Here is a 20,266-nt window from a genome sequence, read left to right on the forward strand (position 1 = left end):
AACTGCTCTGCCACAGACTTAAGAGGACACAGACACACACACACAGATACACACACACAGACACACAGATTCAGACACACACACACACAGAGGCACATACACACACTCATCCTATATCTATAGGTACCACTTCTACTCTGTTGCATTTTCAATTCTTCATTTAGTCATGGTATAAATGTTTAGACCTAATTAACAGTCAATGTTGATACTGCTAGGGGCTGTTATATCATACATTGTTAAAGTCCATAACAAACTTAATCTTTGATGCAGACAGTATTTTTATATCATTTTTATATCATGAATAACCCCTCTATAACACACCAATAATTTAACTAATGTGTTTAATTTCACTTTACATGACGCTTCAGTTGTTTACTAACTACTCCACCCAGACTGTGGTTAGTCTCTCATCTTTAAAATCTAAAAGGCTTGCAGTGTATGGCACTACACCCATAACGAACTTTAAAACGGTTAATTAAAGAGACACTTTAAAAAGGGGTTTTACATGACATGTTCACCTCTGATTTAGACACTGTCTCCTGTATTCCTGACCCTGAGTTGGCTCTAGAACATGTATCCTCCATGTTAATTCCTCTAGCATATTACAGCACCAAAGATAGATCTAACTTGTGGTTTTCTTCAGTGCCATTAGAGCCCATTTAGATGATTTACTGTTGTCCAAAATTTAGAAGTACTAGCAGACCACTGTCCACTGCAGAGTCAGTTTTTCTTGCCTTGGCCAAGGCCTGATTTCAGAAATTCACTGAAATCAGGCCTTGGCTAAGGCAAGAAAAACTGACTCTGCAGTGGACAGTGGTCTGCTAGTACTTCTAAATTTTGGACAACAGTAAATGCACTGAAGCATGCAAATTCCTCTTCTTCCCTGCCTTAGGAAGTTCTGTCTGACTCTGACATCAAACTGAGGAGAAAGTGATAAGTGATGCTTTTAATAAACATTTTACTTCGGCAGGCTTTTTATTTGAGAGAAACTGTGGTTTAATTGACCCTGGTCAGTCAATCGACTGCTCTTCCCTCTGTGCGCCTCTAGCTGAATCGACGGTTAACTGTCAACTTCTAGTGAATCTTTGTTTTCATTTCAACAATTTACTATCTGTGGTGCTAAATGCCTTGCAAAAGATTGATGTTAAAAAAAAATCATATGGGGGCTGATATGCTTTTGTCACATTCTAACCGTAGTTCCTTTGTTATGTCATTGTTTTAGTATGGTCAGGGCGTGAGTCAGGTGGGTTGTCTATGTTCTTTTTTCTATGTTGTGTTTTTGTGTTTGGCCTGGTATGGTTCTCAATCAGAGGCAGGTGTCGTTAGTTGTCTCTGATTGAGAATCATACTTAGGTAGCCTTTTCCCACTTGTGTTTCGTGGGTGTTTATTTTCTGTCTTTGTGTATGTCACCAGACAGGACTGTTTTGGTTCGTATCATTCTCGTTGTTATTTTTGTTTTAGCGTTCTGAGTTGAATAAATATTGTCATGAACATGTACCACGCTGCGCTTTGGTCCGATCCTTGCGACTCCTCGTCAGAAGAAGAGGACGAGCGTTACAGCTTTATCCATTTTTGCTGCAGCTCTCTGCCCCTCTGATTGCTGAATCATTAACCCATATTTTTTACCTGATGATTATATCTGGTACTATCTCCAAGGTTTGGAAGGCGGCCCATGTACTCCCCATTCACAAAGCCGGTGACCCTTGTGTCCTAAATAATTATAGCTCTATTTCTAAACTTTCTGCCTAGCTAAAATATTAGAATCCTTGATTAATTCTCAGCTAAGATCTTTCTTATCTTTGAAATGTATCCTAAATTTACATCAGTCAGGGTTTAGACCAGGTCATAGCACTATCTCTGCTGCATCCCTAGCTATAAATGATGTGGTTAACTGTATGGATAAAAGACAACATTGTGCTGCCCTCTTCATTGACCTGCCAAAAGTTCTCGACTGTTCATCACTCAGAGAATTTCCTCAATTGGCCTCGACCCGGCTGCATGTAACTGCATGTAACTGGTTTACATGCAGCCTAGAACAGATTGAGTTCTATGTCTATCTACTGATGGTGTTAAATCAGGTCTTCTGGATATTTTACAAATGGAGTCCCTCAAGGGTAGATTCTGGGACTTTTTACTGTTTACATTAACAATAAAATTGTAACCTGCACTTATATGCCGATGATAATGTTGCCCTCTATCTGAACTACGGTCTGCCTTCATTGTATTACCAAAAAATGTATTGACCTGAAATTAGTATTGAATGCAGGTAGAACTAAGTACAGCGCATTCAGAAAGTATTAAGACCCCTTCACTTTTTCCACATTTTGTTACGTTACAGCCTCACTCAAATGTATTAAATTTAAAAAATCCTTGTCAATCTACACACAATACTCCAAAATGACAAACTGAAAACAGTTTTTTTTAAATAGAAATACAGAAATACCTTATTTACATAAGTATTCAGACCCTTTGCTATGAGCCTAGAAATTGAGATCAGGTGCATCCTGTTTCCATTGATCATCCTTGAGATGTTTCTACAACTTGATTGGAGTCCACCTGTGGTAAATTAAATTGATTGGACATGATTTGGAAAGGCACACACCTGTCGATATAAGGTCCCACAGTTGACAGTGCATGTCAGAGCAAAACTCAAGCCATGAGGTCGAAGGAATTGTTCGTAGAATGGCGCCGGAGAAGAAGGCAGACGTTTTACGGGTCCCCAACCAATTGTGTTTTTTTGTTTGTAACTTATTTTTTTACTTATTTTGTACTTGATGTTGCCGCTACCGTCTTGTATGACCAAAAATAACCTCTGGACATCAGGACTGTGATTACTCACCATGGACTGGCAGAATCTTTTTTTTCCTTAAACAAGTCTGATGAGCCCGACGCGAACGATATACTGCTTTCTCGGGAACAAGCCCAGATTCCCGTGATTTGCATGAAGAGGAGGCGGAGAAAAAGGGGCCAGAGGGCGGGTTGCCTTCTGAGAATTCGTAGGCGATCGAATAAACCCCCCACTTCCTTCCACTCTGCTAGCAAACGTGCAATCTTTGGAGAATAAAATCAATGACCTATGCGCAAGATTAAACTACCAACGGGCCAACTGTAATATCTTATGCTTCACGGAGTCGTGGCTGAACGACAACACTATCAACATACAGCTGGCTGCTAATACGCTGTACCGGCAGGACAGAACAGTGGCGTCTGGTAAGACAAGGGGCGGTGGACTATGTATTTTTGTAAATAACAGCTGGTGCACGATATCTAAGGAAGTCTCGAGCTATTGCTCGCCTGAGGTAGATTATCTCATGATAAGCTGTAGACCACACTATCTACCTAGAGAGTTTATCTGTATTTTTCGTAGCTGTTTACATACCACCACAGTCAGAGGCTGGCACTAAGACAGCATTGAATGAGCTGTTTTCCACCATAAGCAAACAAGAAAACGTTCACCTAGAGGCGGCGCTCCTAGTGGCCGGGGACTTTAATGCAGGGAAACTTAAATACATTTTACCACATTTCTATCAGCATGTTAAATGTGCAACCAGAGGGAAAAAAACTCTGGACCACCTTTACTTCCCACACACACACATATGAGGCTCGCCCTCCATTTGGTAAATCTGAACATAATTCTATCTTCCTGATTCCTGTTTACAAGCAAAAATTAAAGCAGGAAGCACCAGTGACTAGATCAATAAAAAAAGTGGTCAGATGAAGCAGATGCTAAACTACAGGTCTGTTTTCTAGCACAGAATGGAATATGTTTCGGGATTCATCCGATGGCATTGAGGAGTACACCCCATAAGTCATTGGCTTCTCCACAGTGACAGTATGTACATACCCCTACCAGAAGCCATGGATTACAGGCAACATCCACACTGAGCTAAAGGGTAGAGCTGCCGCTTTCAAGGAAAGGGACTCTAACCCGGAAGCTTGTAAGAAATCCCGCTATGCCCTGCGATAAACCATCAAACAGGCAAAGCGTCAATACAGGACAAAGATCTAATCATACTACACCGGCTCTGACGCTCGACAGATGTGTCAGGGCTCGCAAACCATTACAGACTACAAAGGGAAGCACAGCCGAGAGCTGCCCAGTGACAAGAGCCTACCAGACAAGCTAAACTACTTCTATAATCGCTTCGAGGCAAATAACACTGAAACATGCTTGAGAGCACCAGCTGTTTCCGAAGACTGTGCGATCACGCTCTCCACTGCCGATGTGAGTAAGACCTTTAAACAGGTCAACATTCACAAGGATGAAGGGCCAGACGGATTACCAGGATGTGTACTGCGAGCATGTGCTGACCAACTGGCAAGTGTCTTCACTGACATTTTCAACCTCTCCCTGTCCGAGTCTGTAATACCAACATGTTTCAAGCAGACCACCATAGTGCCTGTGCCCAAGAACACTAAGGTAACCTGCCTAAATGACTACCGACCCGTAGTACACACGTCTGTAGCCATGAAGTGCTTTGAAAGGCTGGTCATGGTCACATCAACAACATTATCCCAGAAACCCTAGACCCACTCCAATTTGCATACCGCCCCAACAGATCCACAGATGATGCAATCTCTATTGCACTCCACACGGCCCTTTCCCATCTGGACAAAAGGAACACCTACGTGAGAATGCTATTCATTGACTACAGCTCAGCGTTCAACACCATAGTGCCCTCAAAGCTCATCAATAAGCTAAGGAACCTGGGACTAAACACCTCCCTCTGCAACTGGATCCTGGACTTCCTGATGGTCCGTCCCCAGGAGGTAAGGATATGTAACAACACATCCACCATGCTGATCCTCAGCACAGGGGCCTCTCAGGGGCGCGTGCTCATTCCCCTCCTGTACTCCCTATTCACTCATGACTGCATGGCCAGGCACGACTCCAACACCCTCATTAAGTTTGCAGATGACACAACAGTAGGCCTGATCACCGAAAACAATGAAACAGCCTATAGGGAGGTGGTCAGAGACCATGACAAAATCCTATTCCCGCTCAGGAAACTAAAAATATACTTTGTTTAAAAAAGGTTTGGTTACTACATGATTCCATACGTGTTATTTCATAGATTTGATGTCTTCACTATTATTCTATAATGTAGAAAATAGTAAAAATAAAGAAAAACCCTTGAATGAGTAGGTGTGCCCGAACTTTTGACTGGTACTGTACGCATTACCACACCCGTTCTCAGAGATGGCTAACTCTGGAAATGAATTTGGTCTCACCTGAGTTAAGTAAATCAGCTTTTAGTTTTCTTGCACCTAATTTGTGTAGAGATTCACAGTGTTACTGCAAGTGCAGTGGGCCTCAGATCAGCACAGTTTAATCATGAGTATAGAGTATATTGCTGAGAGATGTGGGGCTCCTTGCCTTCAATAGCCTCCTCATTCTGGGTGAACATCAGCATACCCCGGAAGGCCCCAAGTTAAGCTCTGCTATGATGCAGGGCCTGAAACGTAACATGTCAGTGGTGAGGATGACTCATGCCAGGCCTCGGTAACCATCTGCAGATTTCCCCAATCAGGAAGAGCCTAAAGCAGACGTATCACAACCTCAGTGAGTAAACACCAGCGTCATTATTTTCCATGACATCTATGAGATACAGAAATAGATGGATGATCATTTGATGATCTAGCTTTCTGTCTGGGCCAGGGGTTTCCAGAGGGAGAGAGGCTAAAGCACACAATGCTCAATGCATTTATTAACAATGCGCCATATTTATTCACTTTAATATGTTCATTTCAATGGTTGTACATGGGGAACGGGGGAACGTTTCTGTAGTAATTAAAACACAGTACATATCTGTAACAATAAGCATCTGAAAACAACAAAACAATTGTCCCTAATATTTGATAAAATGGTTTGCCTCTGAGGTCACACCATGACCATAGACACAGATGGTTCAAAATAGAACATGTAACTTACATATTTAGACAGTCAAATAAGACAGAATGTTTTATTAAAACAGTTTTGTTATGGTTTTTGTGAGATAGTAAAGTATCAGTGAGTGTGCTGACACCCAGTTTTATAAGAGACTGAATGTTTGGTAACTTATGTGTCTGTCCCATACTGAGTTACTGTAGGTAAGGAAATAAAGGGTTAACTTCTCCCCCTCTTCTCACAAACTTATATAGCACCTCAACAAAAGCACTTTATATTCACCAGAATGACAACAAATAACGACAATAATTAGCTAAGAAATAGCACCATTCCAAAGCACCATCAGGAGAGTAATAACAACCTAGTTACTCCAACAGAAACCAGAACGGTCATATTGCAAGGGCTGGTTCTTGGTGTGAGCTCAGTAGATGGATGGATGTGGAAAAAGGCCTTCACTGTACATGCAGCATATTAAAAACCGAAGTTAACTGGTTGACCATTAAAGGCGCAGCAGGGCTATGCTATCAGACAGAAGGACCACTTAAGACCAGAGGACATGTGAGGGTCTCTGTTCCCATCTAATCGGTTGTTGGAAGTGTTTCACTCAGTGATGGACACTTTTTCACTCACTGTATACATGACTAGTACAGATAACCATGTACCATGTAGCATTTTTCACATTGCTGAGGCCACGGTACATTTGCCTGTATCTAGATGTGTACAGTAAGGGCTACAGTATGAGAGATGTGTTGAGGTTAGCTGCTAGATGTGAACTGAACCGACCATTGACCAGCCCTTGCTGGGTCCCATGACAAGACAGTGGTGAGTAAACGGTTATGAGCATAGACCGGACCATGGATGGAGAACCTTGGTATTCAGTAGAGTCGTCGAGACAAGTCCCAAATAACTAAACATACAGTATCCTTATGAGTAGCCATACTTTGTGCAAATCAAACCCTTTTCAAAAAGCATAATATTAATAAGAATTCATAAAGATTTAGTTCTGAGTCAAAGCATTGACAAGATAACAAAGAAGACCACGTGAGTTGACAACAGCCACCAGATAACTAACATTAACATTTGGTAAGTGATAAAGTATCAGGTCAATTTCATTTGTACAGTGTAGATTGTGTACACATAGAGCAACGTCTGTAAATATACAAGTAAAGGTCCGTATGGACAGTTTCTCAGGGTAAGATTGGGCCACTTAATAAACAACAGAGAAACGTAACTAAGCTGAACAGAGTACTTTGGCCAGTCCTGTGGCCAGCATGGCAATGGTAGTAGCACCAAACGCTAATAAGGATATAAGGACATAGAAACAGCGGTATCCCAGCAGCCCATCTGGTCTTCACAGCAATGCCCCCACAGCTGGTATCAGTTAGGGCAATTTCAGAGTGGGGGATAAAAGCACAGTTCTCTCTCTCACCCTCCCCTGATGTCAGAGAGGCTGCTCTGTGGTGTGATGGCTTGTCAGTCCCTCCCCCTGTGGAATGTTCAGCTCAGGTGGTCTGGTCCCGCTGGGGATGACTCCGAGTATGGTTCTGGTTCTCACTCTGGATCAGGGGTCAGTGTCCTTGGCAGGTCTTACAGCACATCTGTCTGAAGTAGGGGCGGCTGCAGAACTTAAACCTGAGCACTAGGGGGCAGTACGCCACTGTGTTCACATCTTTACACTCTGGAAGGGAAAAAAATATATTAAAACATCTTAAATGGATATTAAGTTAGCAGGAAAATATACTGAGAAGGTAATTAATACAGAGTTGAACTTTGACCTTCAGGGTCACCCTCAGGGATGTCCATGGGTAGGCTGCTGAGGTCACATTTGCTCTTGCACTGCTGCATGGCTGCCGGGCGCAGGAGATCTGGGCACTCATTGGACGGCTGGCCGGTGTGTACAAGACACTGCACAGAGCGCATCTCCTGACCCAGACCACAATTGGCTGAGCACTAACATAGAACGGATAGAGAGCGAGAGAGAGAGAGAGACAGGTCACAAAACTATGAGGACATAGTAAAGACGGACAATAGAGCACTTTATAAAGGTATTATTAATTTCATTATTTTTTACCCCTTTTTCTCCCGAAACACAACCCAGCCAAGCCACACTGCTTCTTGACATAATGCCTGCTTAACCCAGCCACACCAACGTGTCGGAGAAAACACGGTACACCTGGTGACCGTGTCAGCGTGCATTGCACTCGGCCCACCGTGTGATGGGACAAGTACATCCCTGCCGTCCAAACCCTCCCCTAACCCGGATGACACTGGGCCAATTGTGCGTCGCCCCATGGGTCTCCCGGTCGCGAACCAGGATCTCTAGTGGCACAGCTAGCACTGTGATGCAGTGCCTTAGACCACTGCGACACTCAGGAGGCCTACTATACAAATCTAAACAGTATTTCCTCTTCACTTCAATACATCAATCAGTCAAGGACCTACATACACTACATGACCAAAAGTATGTGGACACATGCATGTCGAACATCTCATTCCAAAATCATGGGCATTAATATGGAGTCGGTCCCCCCTTTGCTGCTATATCAACCTCCACTTTTCTGGGAAGGCTTTCCACTAGATGTTGGAACATTGCTGCGGGGACTTTCCATGGTGTTCAACACAAAGGTGTTCAATGAGGTTGAGGTCAGGGCTCTGTGTAGGCCAGTCAAGTTCTACACCAATCTCAACAAACCATTTCCGTATGGGATCTCGCTTTGTGCACAGGGGCATTGTCATGCTGAAACAGGAAAGGGCCTTTCCCAAACTGCCACAAAGTTGGAAGCACAGAATCGTATAGAATGTCATTGTATGCTGTCGCATTAAGATTTCTCGTCCCTGGAACTAAGGGGCCTAGCTCGAACCATGAAAAACAGCCCCAGACCATTATTCCTCCTCCACCAAACATTACAGTTGGCACTATGCATTCGGGCTGGTAGCATTCTCCTGGCATCCGCCAAATCCAGATTCGTGCAGTCGGACTACCAGATGATGAAGCATCAATCATCACTCCAGAGAACACGTTTCCACTGCTCCAGAGTCCAATAGTGGCAAGCTTTACACCACTCCAACCGACGCTTGGCAATGTGCATGACACGAGTCATTTTTCCAACAACTGTTTACAGAGAGATTATTTCACTGTATCACAATTCCAGTGGGTCAGAAGATACACATACACTAAGTTGACTGTGCCTGTAAACAGCTTGGAAAATTCCAGAAAATTATGTCATGGCTTTAGAAGCTTCTAATAGGCTAATTGACATCATTTCAGTCAATTGGAGATGTACCTGTGGATGTATTTCAAGGCCTACCTTCAGACTCAGTGCTTCTTTGCATGACATCATGGGAAAATCTTAAGAAATCAGCCAAGACCTCAGCAAAAAGATTGTAGACCTCCACAAGTCTGGTTTATCCTTGGGAGCAATTTCCAAGCGCCTGAAGGTACCACGTTCATCTGTACAAACAATAGTACGCAAGTATAAACACCATGGGACCACGCAGCCCTCATACCGCTCAGGAAGGAGACGCGTTCTATCTCCTAGAGATTAGAGGTCGACCGATTATGATTTTTCAACGCCGATACCGATTATTGGATGACCAAAAAAGCAGATACCGATTAAATCGGCCGATTTAAAAAAAAAATGTATTTGTAATAATGACAATTACAACAATACTGAATGAACACTTATTTTAACTTAACATAATACAATAAAATCTATTTAGCCTCAAATAAATAATGAAACATGTTCAATTTGGTTTAAATAATGCAAAAACCAAATGTTGAAGAAAGTAAAAGTACAATATGTGCTATGTAAGAAAGCTAACGTTTAAGTTCCTTGTTCAGAACATGAGAACATATGAAAGCTGGTGGTTCCTTTTAACAGGAGTCTTCAATATTCCCAGGTAAGAAGTTTTAGGTTGTAGTTATTGTAGGACTATTTCCCTCTATACCATTTGTATTTCAGTAACCTTTGACTATTAAATGTTCTTATAGGCACTTTAGTATTGCCAGTGTAACAGTATAGCTTCCGTCCCTCTCCTCGCTCCTCCCTGGGCTCGAACCAGGAACACAACAACAACAGCCACCCTCGAAGCAGCGTTACCCATGCAGAGCAAGGGAAACAACCACTCCAAGTTTCAGAGCGAGTGATGTTTGAAACGCTATTAGCGCGCACCCCGCTAACTAGCTAGCCATTTCATGTCGGTTACACCAGCCTCATCTCGGGAGTTGATAGGCTTGAAGTCATAAACAGCGCAATGCTTGATGCACAACGAAGAGCTGCTGGCAAAACGCACGAAAGTGCTGTTTGAATGAATGCTTACTAGCCTGCTGCTGCCTACCACAGCTCAGTCAGATACTTGTACGCTTGTATGCTCAGTCAGATTATATGCAACGCAGGACACGCTAGATAAACTAGTAATATCATCAACCATGTGTAGTTAACTACTGCATTCGCGTAACAGGCAGTCTCCTTGTGGAGTGCAACGAGATGTAGTTGGTTATAGTGTTGGACTAGTTAACTGTAAGGTTGCAAGATTGGATCCCCGAGCTGACAAGGTGAAAATCTGTCCTTCTGCCCCTGAACGAGGCAGTTAACCCACCATTCCTAGGCCGTCATTGAAAATAAGAATGTGTTCTTAACTGACTTGCCTAGTTAAATAAAGGTGAAAAGATAATAATAATTTTTAAATCGGCCAAATTGGTGTCCAAAAATACCGATTTCCGATTGTTATGAAAACTTGAAATCGGCCCTAATTAATCGGCCATTCCGATTAATTGGTCGACCTCTACCTTAAGACAGACATACTTGTGTGAAAAGTGCTGGTTCATCCTTGGGAGAAATTTCCAAATGCCTGAAGGTACCGCATTCATCTGTACAAACAATAGTACGCAAGTATAAACACCATGGGTCCACGCAGCCATCGTACCGCTGAGGAAGGAGATGCATTCTGTCTCCTAGAGATGAACGTACTTGCAAAAAGTGCAAATCAATCCCAAAACAACAGCAAAGGACCTTGTGAAGATGCTTTAGGAAACAGGTACAAAAGTATCTATATCCACAGTAAAACGAGTCCTATATCGACATAACCTGACAGGCCACTCAGCAAGGAAGAAGCCATCGCTCCAAAACCGCCATAAAAAAGCCAGACTACGGTTTGCAACTAACTGCACATGGGGACAAAAGGTCGTACTTTTTGGAGAAATGTCCTTTGGTCTGATGAAACAAAAATAGGCCATAATGACCATCATTATCTGAATAGGTCTATCGGACAATTTTCTTGGGTCACTATTACTATATCTATTTTGACAATTGGATTGGTCCCCTCTACCACACGGAACCCCACTAATCTACCGACGGAAACGCACGAGGTGGCTAAAAACAGACCTCTGTCCTCTGCTAGCTTGCTACCGATGGCCCGGCTAGCTGTCTGAATCGCCGTGACCCCAACCAACCTCACTACTCACTGGACCCTTATGATCACTCGAATAAGCATGCCTCTCCTCAATGTCAATATGCCTTGTCCATTGCTGTTCTGGTTAGTGTTTATTGGCTTATTTCACTGTAGAGCCTCTAGCCCTGCTCCTATACCTTATCCAACCTTTCAGTTCCACCACCCACACATGCGATGACATCACCTGGTTTCAATGATGTTTCTAGAGACAATCTCTCTCATCATCACTCAATGCCAAGGTTTACCTCCACTGTATTCACATCCTACCATACCTTTGTCTGTACATTATACCTTAAAGCTATTTTATCTCCCCCAGAAACCTCCTTTTACTCTCTGTTCCGGACGTCCTAGACGACCAATTCTCATAGCTTTTAGCCGCACCCTTATCCTACTCCTCCTCTGGTGATATAGAGGTGAATACTTTTAAAAATACAACTCTAAAAACACGTCTCTCACCGTTGCCACCTGCTATAGACCACCCTCTGCCCCAAGCTGTGCTCTGAACTGATTGCCCCCCATCTATCTTCAGAGCTCGTGCTGCTAGGTGGCCTAAACTGGAACATGCTTAACACCCCAGCCATCCTACAATCTAAGCTTGATGCCCTCAATCTCACACAAATGATCAATGAACCTACCAGGTACCACCCCAAAGCCGTAAACACAGCACCCTCATAGATATCATCCTAACCAACTTGCCCTCTAAATACACCTATGCTGTTTTCAACCTTTATCTCAGCGATCACTGCCTCGTTGCCTGCATCCGTAATGGTTCAGCGGTCAAGCGACCTCCACTCATCACTGTCAAACGCTCCCTGAAACACTTCAGCGAGCAGGCCTTTCTAATCGACCTGGCCCGGGTATCCTGGAAGGATATTGACCTCATTCCGTCAGTAGAGGATGCCTGGTTATTTTTTTTAAATGCCTTCCTCACCATCTTAAATAAGCATGCCCCATTCAAGAAATTTAGAACCAGGATATAGCACTTGGTTCTCTCCAGACCTGACTACCCTTAACCAACACAAAAACATCCTATGGTGTTCTGCATTAGCATCGAACAGCCCCCGTGATATGCAACTTTTCAGGGAAGTTAGAAACCAATATACACAGGCAGTTAGAAAAGCCAAGGCTAGCTTTTCCAAGCAGAAATGTGCTTCCTGCAACAAACTCAAAAAAGTTCTGGGACACTGTAAAGTCCATGGAGAATAAGAACACCTCCCAGCTGCCCACTGCACTGAGGCTAGGAAACTCTGTCACCACCGATAAATCCACCAAAATTAGGAATTTCAATAAGCATTTTTCTACGGCTGGGCATGCTTTCCACCTGGCTACCCCTACCCCAGTCAACAGCACTGTACCCCCCACAGCGGCTCGCCCAAGCCTTCCCCACTTCCCCTTCTCCCAAATCCAGTCAGCTGATGTTCTGAAAGAGCTGTAAAATCTGGACCCCTACAAATCAGCCAAGCTAGACAATCTGGACCCTTACATTTCTAAAATTATCTGCCGAAATTGTTGCAACCCCTATTACTAGCCTGTTCAACCTCTCCTTCGTGTCGTCTGAAATTCCCAAAGATTGGAAATCAGCTGCGGTCATCCCCCTCTTCAAAGGGGGGAACAGTCTTGATCCACACTGCTACAGACCTATATCTATCCTACCCTGCCTTTCTAAGGTCTTCGAAAGCCAAGTCAACAAACAGATTACCCAACATTTCGAATCCCACCGCACCTTCTCCGCTATGCAATCTGGTTTCAGAGCTGGTCGTGGGTGCACCTCAGCCACGCTCAAGGTCCTAAACGATATCATAACCGGCATCGATAAAGAGACATTACTGTGCTGCCGTATTCATTGACCTGGCCAAGGCATTCGACTCTGTCAATCACCACATCTTCATCGGCAGACTCGATAGCCTTGGATTCTCAAATGATTGCCTCCCCTGGTTCACCAACTACTTCTCTGATAGAGTTCAGTGTGTCAAATCAGAGGGCCTGTTGTCTGGGCCTCTGGCAGTCTCTATGGGGGTACCACAGGGTTCAATTATTGCGCCAACCTTCTTCTCTGTATACATAAATGATGTCGCTCTTGCTGCTGGTGAGTCTCTGATCCACCTCTATGCAGACGACACCATTCTGTATACTTCTGGCCCTACTTTGGACACTGTTAACAACCCTCCAGACGAGCTTCAATGCCATACAACTCTCCTTCCATGGCCTCCAACTGCTCTTAAATACAAGTAAAACTAAATGCATGCTCTTCAACCGATCGCTGCCTGCATCTGCCCGCCCGTCCAGCATCACTACTCTGGACGGAATATGTGGACAATTACAAATACCCAGGTGTCTGGTTAGACTGTAAACTCTCCTTCCAGACTCACATCAAACATCTCCAATCCAAAGTTAAATCTAGAATTGGCTTCCTATATTGCAAACAAAGCATCCTTCACTCATGCTGCCAAACATACCCTCGTAAAACTGAACATCTTACCGATCCTCGACTTTGGCGATGTCATTTACAAAATAGCCTCCAATACCCTACTCAATAAATTGGATGCAGTCTATCACAGTGCCATCCGTTTTGTCACCAAAGCCCCATATACTACCCACCACTGCGACTTGTACGCTCTCGTTGGCTGGCCCTTGCTTCATACTTATCTCCCTCACTAGCTTCAAGCACCAGCTGTCAGAGCAGCTCACAGATTACTGCACCTGTACATAGCCCATCTATAATTTAGCCCAAACTACTACCTCTTCCCCTACTGTATTTATTTATTTATTTATTTTGCTCCTTTGCACCCCATTATTTATATTTCTACTTTGCACATTCTTCCACTGCAAATCTACCATTCCAGTGTTTTACTTGCTATATTGTATTTACTTCACCCCCATGGCCCTTTTTTGCCTTTACCTCCCTTATCGCACCTCCTTTACTCACATCGTATATAGACTTATTTTTCTACTGTATGTTTGTTTTACTCCATGTGTAACTCTGTTGTTGTGTGTCGAACTGCTTTGCTTTATCTTGGACAGGTCGTAATTGTAAATGAGAACTTGTTCAACTTGCCTACCTGGTTAAATAAAGGTGAAATAAAAAAATTTTGTTTGTAGGAAAAGTGGGAGGCTTGCAAGTCGAAGAACACCATCCCAACCGTGAAGCACGGGGGTGGCAGCGTCATGTTGTGAAGGTGCTTTGCTGCAGGAGGGCCAGGGGGACATCACAAAATAGATCACGAAGGAGGAAAATTGTGGATATATTGAAGCAACATCTCAAGACATCAGTCAGAAAGTTAAAGCTTGGTCGAAAATGGGTCTTCCAAATGGACAATGACCCCAAGCATACTTCCAAAGTTGTGGCAAAATGGCTTAAGGACAACAAAGTCAAGGAATCATCATCATAAAGCCCTGACCTCAATCCTATAGAAAATTTGTTGGCAGAACTGAAAAAGCATGTGCGAGCAAGAAAGCCTGCATACCTGACTCAGTTACACCAGCTCTGTCAGGAGGAATGGGCCAAAAATTCACCTAACTTATTGTGGGAAGCTTGTGGAAGGCTACCCGAAAAGTTTGACCCAAGTTAAACAATTTTAAAGGCAATACTACCAAATACTAATTGAGTGTATGTAAACCTCTGACCCACTGGGAATGTGATGAAAGAAATCTCTCTACTATTATTCTGACATTTCACATTCTTAAAATAAAGTGGTGATCCTAAAACAGGGAATTTTTACTTGGATTAAATGTCAGGAATTGTGAAAAACTGAGTTTAAATGTATTTGGCTAAGGTGTATGTAAACTTCCGACTTCAACTGTAGCTTAATAACACAAGATAGATATTGGTCTCCGCTACGACATACAAGTGTATCCGAAATGCAGCCTCAGGCTACACCTAAACTATAGCCTACTGTCGTCTATCAAAACTAATTTTGATTATATTACTCCTGAGGCAAAACTGGTCAAATTAATATCCTACACCTGTAGGAGGTCTAGTTAAATGAGAGCATAGTTCAATACAGAGCAGAGCTCCCCAGCCTTACCTCTCCCCAGGGCCCTGTGACCCACATGGGGGGTGGGCAGCGCTGCAGGTTACAGCGCACCCTGGTGGTGGGACGCCCATACTTGGGACACTGGGACTCTGGCAGTGTGCCGCCACTCTCCCCCCTCTTACACAGAAGGACACGGTGCCTGAACCCTGGACCACAGCTGGGATTACACTGGGGGAGAGAGAGGGATGAGTGATGAGGGAGAGATTATTCAAATCAGAGCTCCAGCCTCTATAGCCCCAGAGCACACCAGAGACCAGTACATAATCCAACCAGCAGGTGGCAGTGGTTACACACACAAATGTTGAATAGGTACAGAAAGTATTGAGGTAAGCAACTTCTCTCTATTTCAAGAAATCTCTAGATTCTGCTTGTTAGTTTAAAAAAAAGTTGGATAGGCTGGGGGTATTTTGGGTGTACCTCTGACCAGTTCAGGGCCAGCCACTCTGGGGGGCAGGTGTGGTTGTTGCAGGGCTCAGTGAGGGGTGGTCCTGGGGGGGTACAGGCACCATCGTCCTGCACCTTCTCCTCTGTAGGAGAGATCTTCCTCTTACACAGCACCTCTCTGGTCCTCAGGCCCCCGTTACAGCTGCGACTGCACTCAGACCACTCCCCAGACCCCCAGCTGTGGGAGACACACAGACATGGCTTAGTTCAGCAGGATCTCACACTCCCACACACATGTACATACACACGATAGGTAAAAACGTATTCTGCGTATATAGTCATACGGGCCCAATCAGAGGAGCTCCAAACACGCAGTGGGACAGATACATTGACACTCACCTTGGGGAGCATGGCTCAGAGTTGCAGCCTCGCTTCTTGTCTTTGGGTTTGCTCTTCTTGTCACAGAAGTGGTTGTAGACCACGGAGTGATCAGCTTGCTTCTTACACACGACCTGCTGGATCTGAGCACCTGACAGAGAGGAGAGAAAAACACATTATAAAACAGCGACAACTCTTTTGATCATTCCTCTGATGCAGCTCACACTGTGTGGCTCAGTTGGTAGAACACGGTGCTTGCAACGTCAAGGTAGCGGGTTCAAACCCCACAGTGGACCAGTATGAGAATGTATACCCTCTACTGGATAAGACTGTGCTGAATTATGTAAAAGTGTAGAACTTGTACAAGCACTTTTCCTCTCGCTTGTTTTGCTGACATTAGGGACAAGGAAATGTGCTTTTAAACAAAGTAAATTAGTTTATATCAAGCTAGTTACTTTGGATCATTTACCCGCAACATTAAGAAAGCAAAAGTAAGAACGTGTGTGTAACTTCAAAGTTGGCTTCAGCACGAACTCCTGCGGTTTCACCAACCCCACAGTACCTCTGTTCATAAACATTCCATTCCCATGTTTCCCCAGGGTCAGTGTTAAGTTAGGAAAACTCTCAAAAACTCTTTTATGTACCAGCATGTGTTTTTGTGTGTGAGAGAGGGAATATGAGAAAGCCGTGGAGAAAGTGAGGGTATGCACTGTGCATGTATGTGTCTGAGTGAGTCAGTGAGTTTACTAGAGGTCAATAGACTGTCGATATGGAAGACCCAGCCCTGCCCAGCAGATAAATGGATCATTAGTAAAACACAATGGGTGTGTCATGACGACCATGATGGTATTGTTAGCCTCAATAATATGAAATGAACATGGGATAAAAGATTGAACTGCATGAATAAAAGTCTGTGTGCATTTCTGAATCAAATAATATCAATCAATCAATCAATGAGCAATGATAGAGCCAGAGAAGAGTACAGTACAGAGTTATAGAGCCAGTAGTGGTGGTACCCCCAGCGCAGAGTGCGGAGCAGCGGGACCAGGATGTGTAGTGCCAGGCGTATCCAGTCAGAGGGTCTCTGTTGACTGGAGGGTTGAAGCGGTAGTGGATCCCTGGGTTCTCGTCCCTCACCAGCACCTACACACACACACACACACACGCATGTCACGTATGGTATTCCATAGAATAATTACCGTTACACACAATAACACACACAGCTAGGCCATTACCATGACGATGAGGGTCATGTTGGTGGGCCCCAGGGCCTCCAGGGTCTCAGGCTCATCAGTGGGTCGGCGGTAGTGGAAGGTGGTCCCTGTGATGTCGAACCTACGAGGGGTGTCGATGGTCAGCTTCCCATTGATGAAGTACTGGTCCCCTTTACTCTTCAACACTATTAGCAGAGAAGGAACGAGAGGATGTCTGACTGCAAATGTGTTATATGTTCTAATAACAGCGTTACTGATGTGCCGAAGCACTTACATTTTCATTTCAGTTTGAGTGTGAAAGCACACTATACAATCCAGCACGACGGAATAACACATTGTGTGACACAAGACACATGAACTCTCACCTAGGTAGTTGAGGGAGATGTTGAGCTCCTGAATATGAATGAAGGTAGATCCTTTGGGGATTCTGACCACCTCTTCATAACCTGGGATCACACACACACACACACACACACACACACACACAAAGAGGAGAAAGGTAATGTGGAAGTTTTATTCACTGACATACTGGAGGGAGAATGATGTATAAATAGTGTTTTACTCTGTGGGACCTCAATGGAATAAACAGAGCCTTCGGATTCCAACCAAATTCCTGGGCAGCGTTCAGTATCCATGTTTGAAGCCAGGCTGTGCTGTCCAGCCAGCCACCACAGCCCTGTAAATAACTTCAGTCTCACAAAAAAAAAAGTTTTTTTAAATAATCCATTCCAATGGTGCGACCGCTGAGGAAAGGAGAGGCTTGACTTTTGACCCCTCTCTGGTGCAGCAGTCAGTGCAGTGAGTAAATTCAGTAACCCGGCTCTGTACTTGCGGTTCCTGGCAGCTGGAGAGGGAGAGGTTTTTCTGTTAACAATCAGGGGCCTATGCGGTAAAGAGAGAGCCAAAGAGCAATAAACCCCTGGCCCTCAACCCCTGAGTAACCCTCCACCACAACCAAAGTTACAGACTGGACAGACACTGAAAGAGAGAGAGAGAGGATAGACTCGACAGATGAAGAGAGGAGAAAAAGAGAGAACCTAGAAAGATAGATGAGAGAGCATCTCAGACCTCAGATGGAACTAGTAAGGTTGCAGAGGCAGGGGAGAAAATGGCACCATCGTCACTCTCTAGATAGAACAACATGCTCAAAACACCAGCCCATCTGCTGTACTGCTTGGTTAGTGAATGACAACAAACCCCATTTAAACCCTCCTGGGAGTGAGGATTGGTCTGCACCTCAGAGACATAAAAAACCCTGTAGACATGACTGCTCTGTGGCTCGTAAATCAGCCAGGAACCAGAGTGTAGGCCCAGGCTAAGGCTGTTGCTGAGTCAGCCAGTGTGGTCCCAGCCACCGAGCTGTGGCCACCCCAGGAAGGTGTGTTCACTGAGGGTTGCAGAAGGGATACCACTCCTGCAACCCACACCTAAAACTGCCTGCCACATGCCCCCAAACGGGCACAAGAGAAACCCCACACACGCCTTCCTCCCCCGCAGCCTTCCTCTCGCCAGTGGAAAAGAAAGCCCAAGGTCTCCATATTTTGGTGGCAGAATTTGGAGTGAGCTGTTGTAACTTCACAAGGGATATGTTCAGTGTTGGACTGTGATGTTATGCCTTCCATAGACTCTTGGTATGCCTGCACCCTGACACAGAGCAACTGTTCTGAACCTGTTGATGTGTTGAAAGAACTGTTGTGTGAACAATATGATAGTATGATCACCCCCCACTATATAAGGGTGGACATGTAAATATGTATTGATTGAGTTCTTCCTTGTGAAATCAGAGGTGGATCTCCCCTGCAGCTGCTTGTATTAAATGGTTTTCTATAATATCATGAAATAGTCTCTGCCTTAATCTTTGGAAGGTGTCGTCCACAACATTTGGTGCTGTGACCCGGATGAGAGCGACCTGGTGTTTTGATCCGTTTCCCTCGGCTTGGACTCAAGACTTCCCTCTGGCCACAAAAAAAATAATAATTAAGAGACCTCATTTAAAATCTCTGTGAGGGATTTTCCAACCGAGACTTCATGGTAAAAGATCTCGTCCTCCTCATCCACAAAATGTAGGGCTTCAATTTGGCAGAACTATTTTCCTATAATAATGAATCTCACCGGTGGAAGGTAGAACCTAAGGAAATAGGTTCAGAGGATCTAAGGAAACTTATCCATGGTTAATATTGATCAATAGTAGGGTATTTGGAGTTTAACCGCACTTTAAAGTAATCTGAGTTTGACTATGCACCTGCAGGGTGGCAGGCATTAATCAGTATCATGTACCTGCAGGGTAGATTAGGCTAAGGAAGTGCAGTATTTGGAGTTTGGGTTAGTGCAGTATCTTAAAAAGTATTGTGTTTGACATTAGGGTTAGTGCAGTATCATGTACCTGCAGGGTGAGCCCCTGCACAGGCATTAGGGTTATGCAGTATCATGTACCTGCAGGGTGAGCCTTACAGGAAAAGTATTAGTGCAGGATCATGTTTGGCATTAGGGTTAGTGCAGTATCATGTACCTGCAAAAGAAACAATATTATTCAGTATCATGTGTTTGAGAAGGCATTAGGGTTAGTGCAGTATCATGTTACCTATCATGCCTTGCAGGGTGACGTTAGGCATTAGGGTTAGTGCAGTATCATGTACCTGCAGGGTGAGGGTTAGTGCGTTAGGCATTAGGGTTAGTGCAGTATCATGTACCTGCAGGGTGACGTTAGGCATTAGGGTTAGTGCAGTATCATGTACCTGCAGGGTGACGTTAGGCATTAGGGTTAGTGCAGTATCATGTACCTGCAGGGTGACGTTAGGCATTAGGGTTAGTGCAGTATCATGTCACCTGCAGGGTGACGTTAGGCATTAGGGTTAGGCATTAGGGTTAGTGCAGTATCATGTACCTGCGTTAGGGGGTTAGTGCAGTATCGTTAGGC

The 20,266-nt window shown here is 44.2% G+C and overlaps 1 protein-coding gene across 3 annotated transcripts in view; it reads right to left on the reverse strand.

Moving 5' to 3' along the window:
* Window positions 1-5,721: 5,721 nt before the first annotated feature.
* The window catches only part of adamts10 (ADAM metallopeptidase with thrombospondin type 1 motif, 10), a 54,345-nt gene continuing 39,800 nt past the window's right edge, over window positions 5,722-20,266 (reverse strand). For all 3 annotated transcript variants that reach the window (XM_064935289.1, XM_064935288.1, XM_064935290.1), the window contains 8 exons: window positions 17,715-17,795; window positions 17,371-17,534; window positions 17,152-17,278; window positions 16,157-16,286; window positions 15,791-15,995; window positions 15,365-15,541; window positions 7,664-7,838; window positions 5,722-7,566 (listed from right to left, as the gene is read on the reverse strand). In XM_064935289.1, the coding sequence (XP_064791361.1) occupies window positions 7,457-7,566; window positions 7,664-7,838; window positions 15,365-15,541; window positions 15,791-15,995; window positions 16,157-16,286; window positions 17,152-17,278; window positions 17,371-17,534; window positions 17,715-17,795 (1,169 nt within the window). In that variant the 3' untranslated portion in view covers window positions 5,722-7,456. The remainder of the gene's footprint in view (window positions 7,567-7,663; window positions 7,839-15,364; window positions 15,542-15,790; window positions 15,996-16,156; window positions 16,287-17,151; window positions 17,279-17,370; window positions 17,535-17,714; window positions 17,796-20,266) is intronic.

This window comes from Oncorhynchus masou, chromosome 24 (assembly GCF_036934945.1).
Source record: "Oncorhynchus masou masou isolate Uvic2021 chromosome 24, UVic_Omas_1.1, whole genome shotgun sequence".
NCBI classification, from domain to species: domain Eukaryota; kingdom Metazoa; phylum Chordata; class Actinopteri; order Salmoniformes; family Salmonidae; genus Oncorhynchus; species Oncorhynchus masou.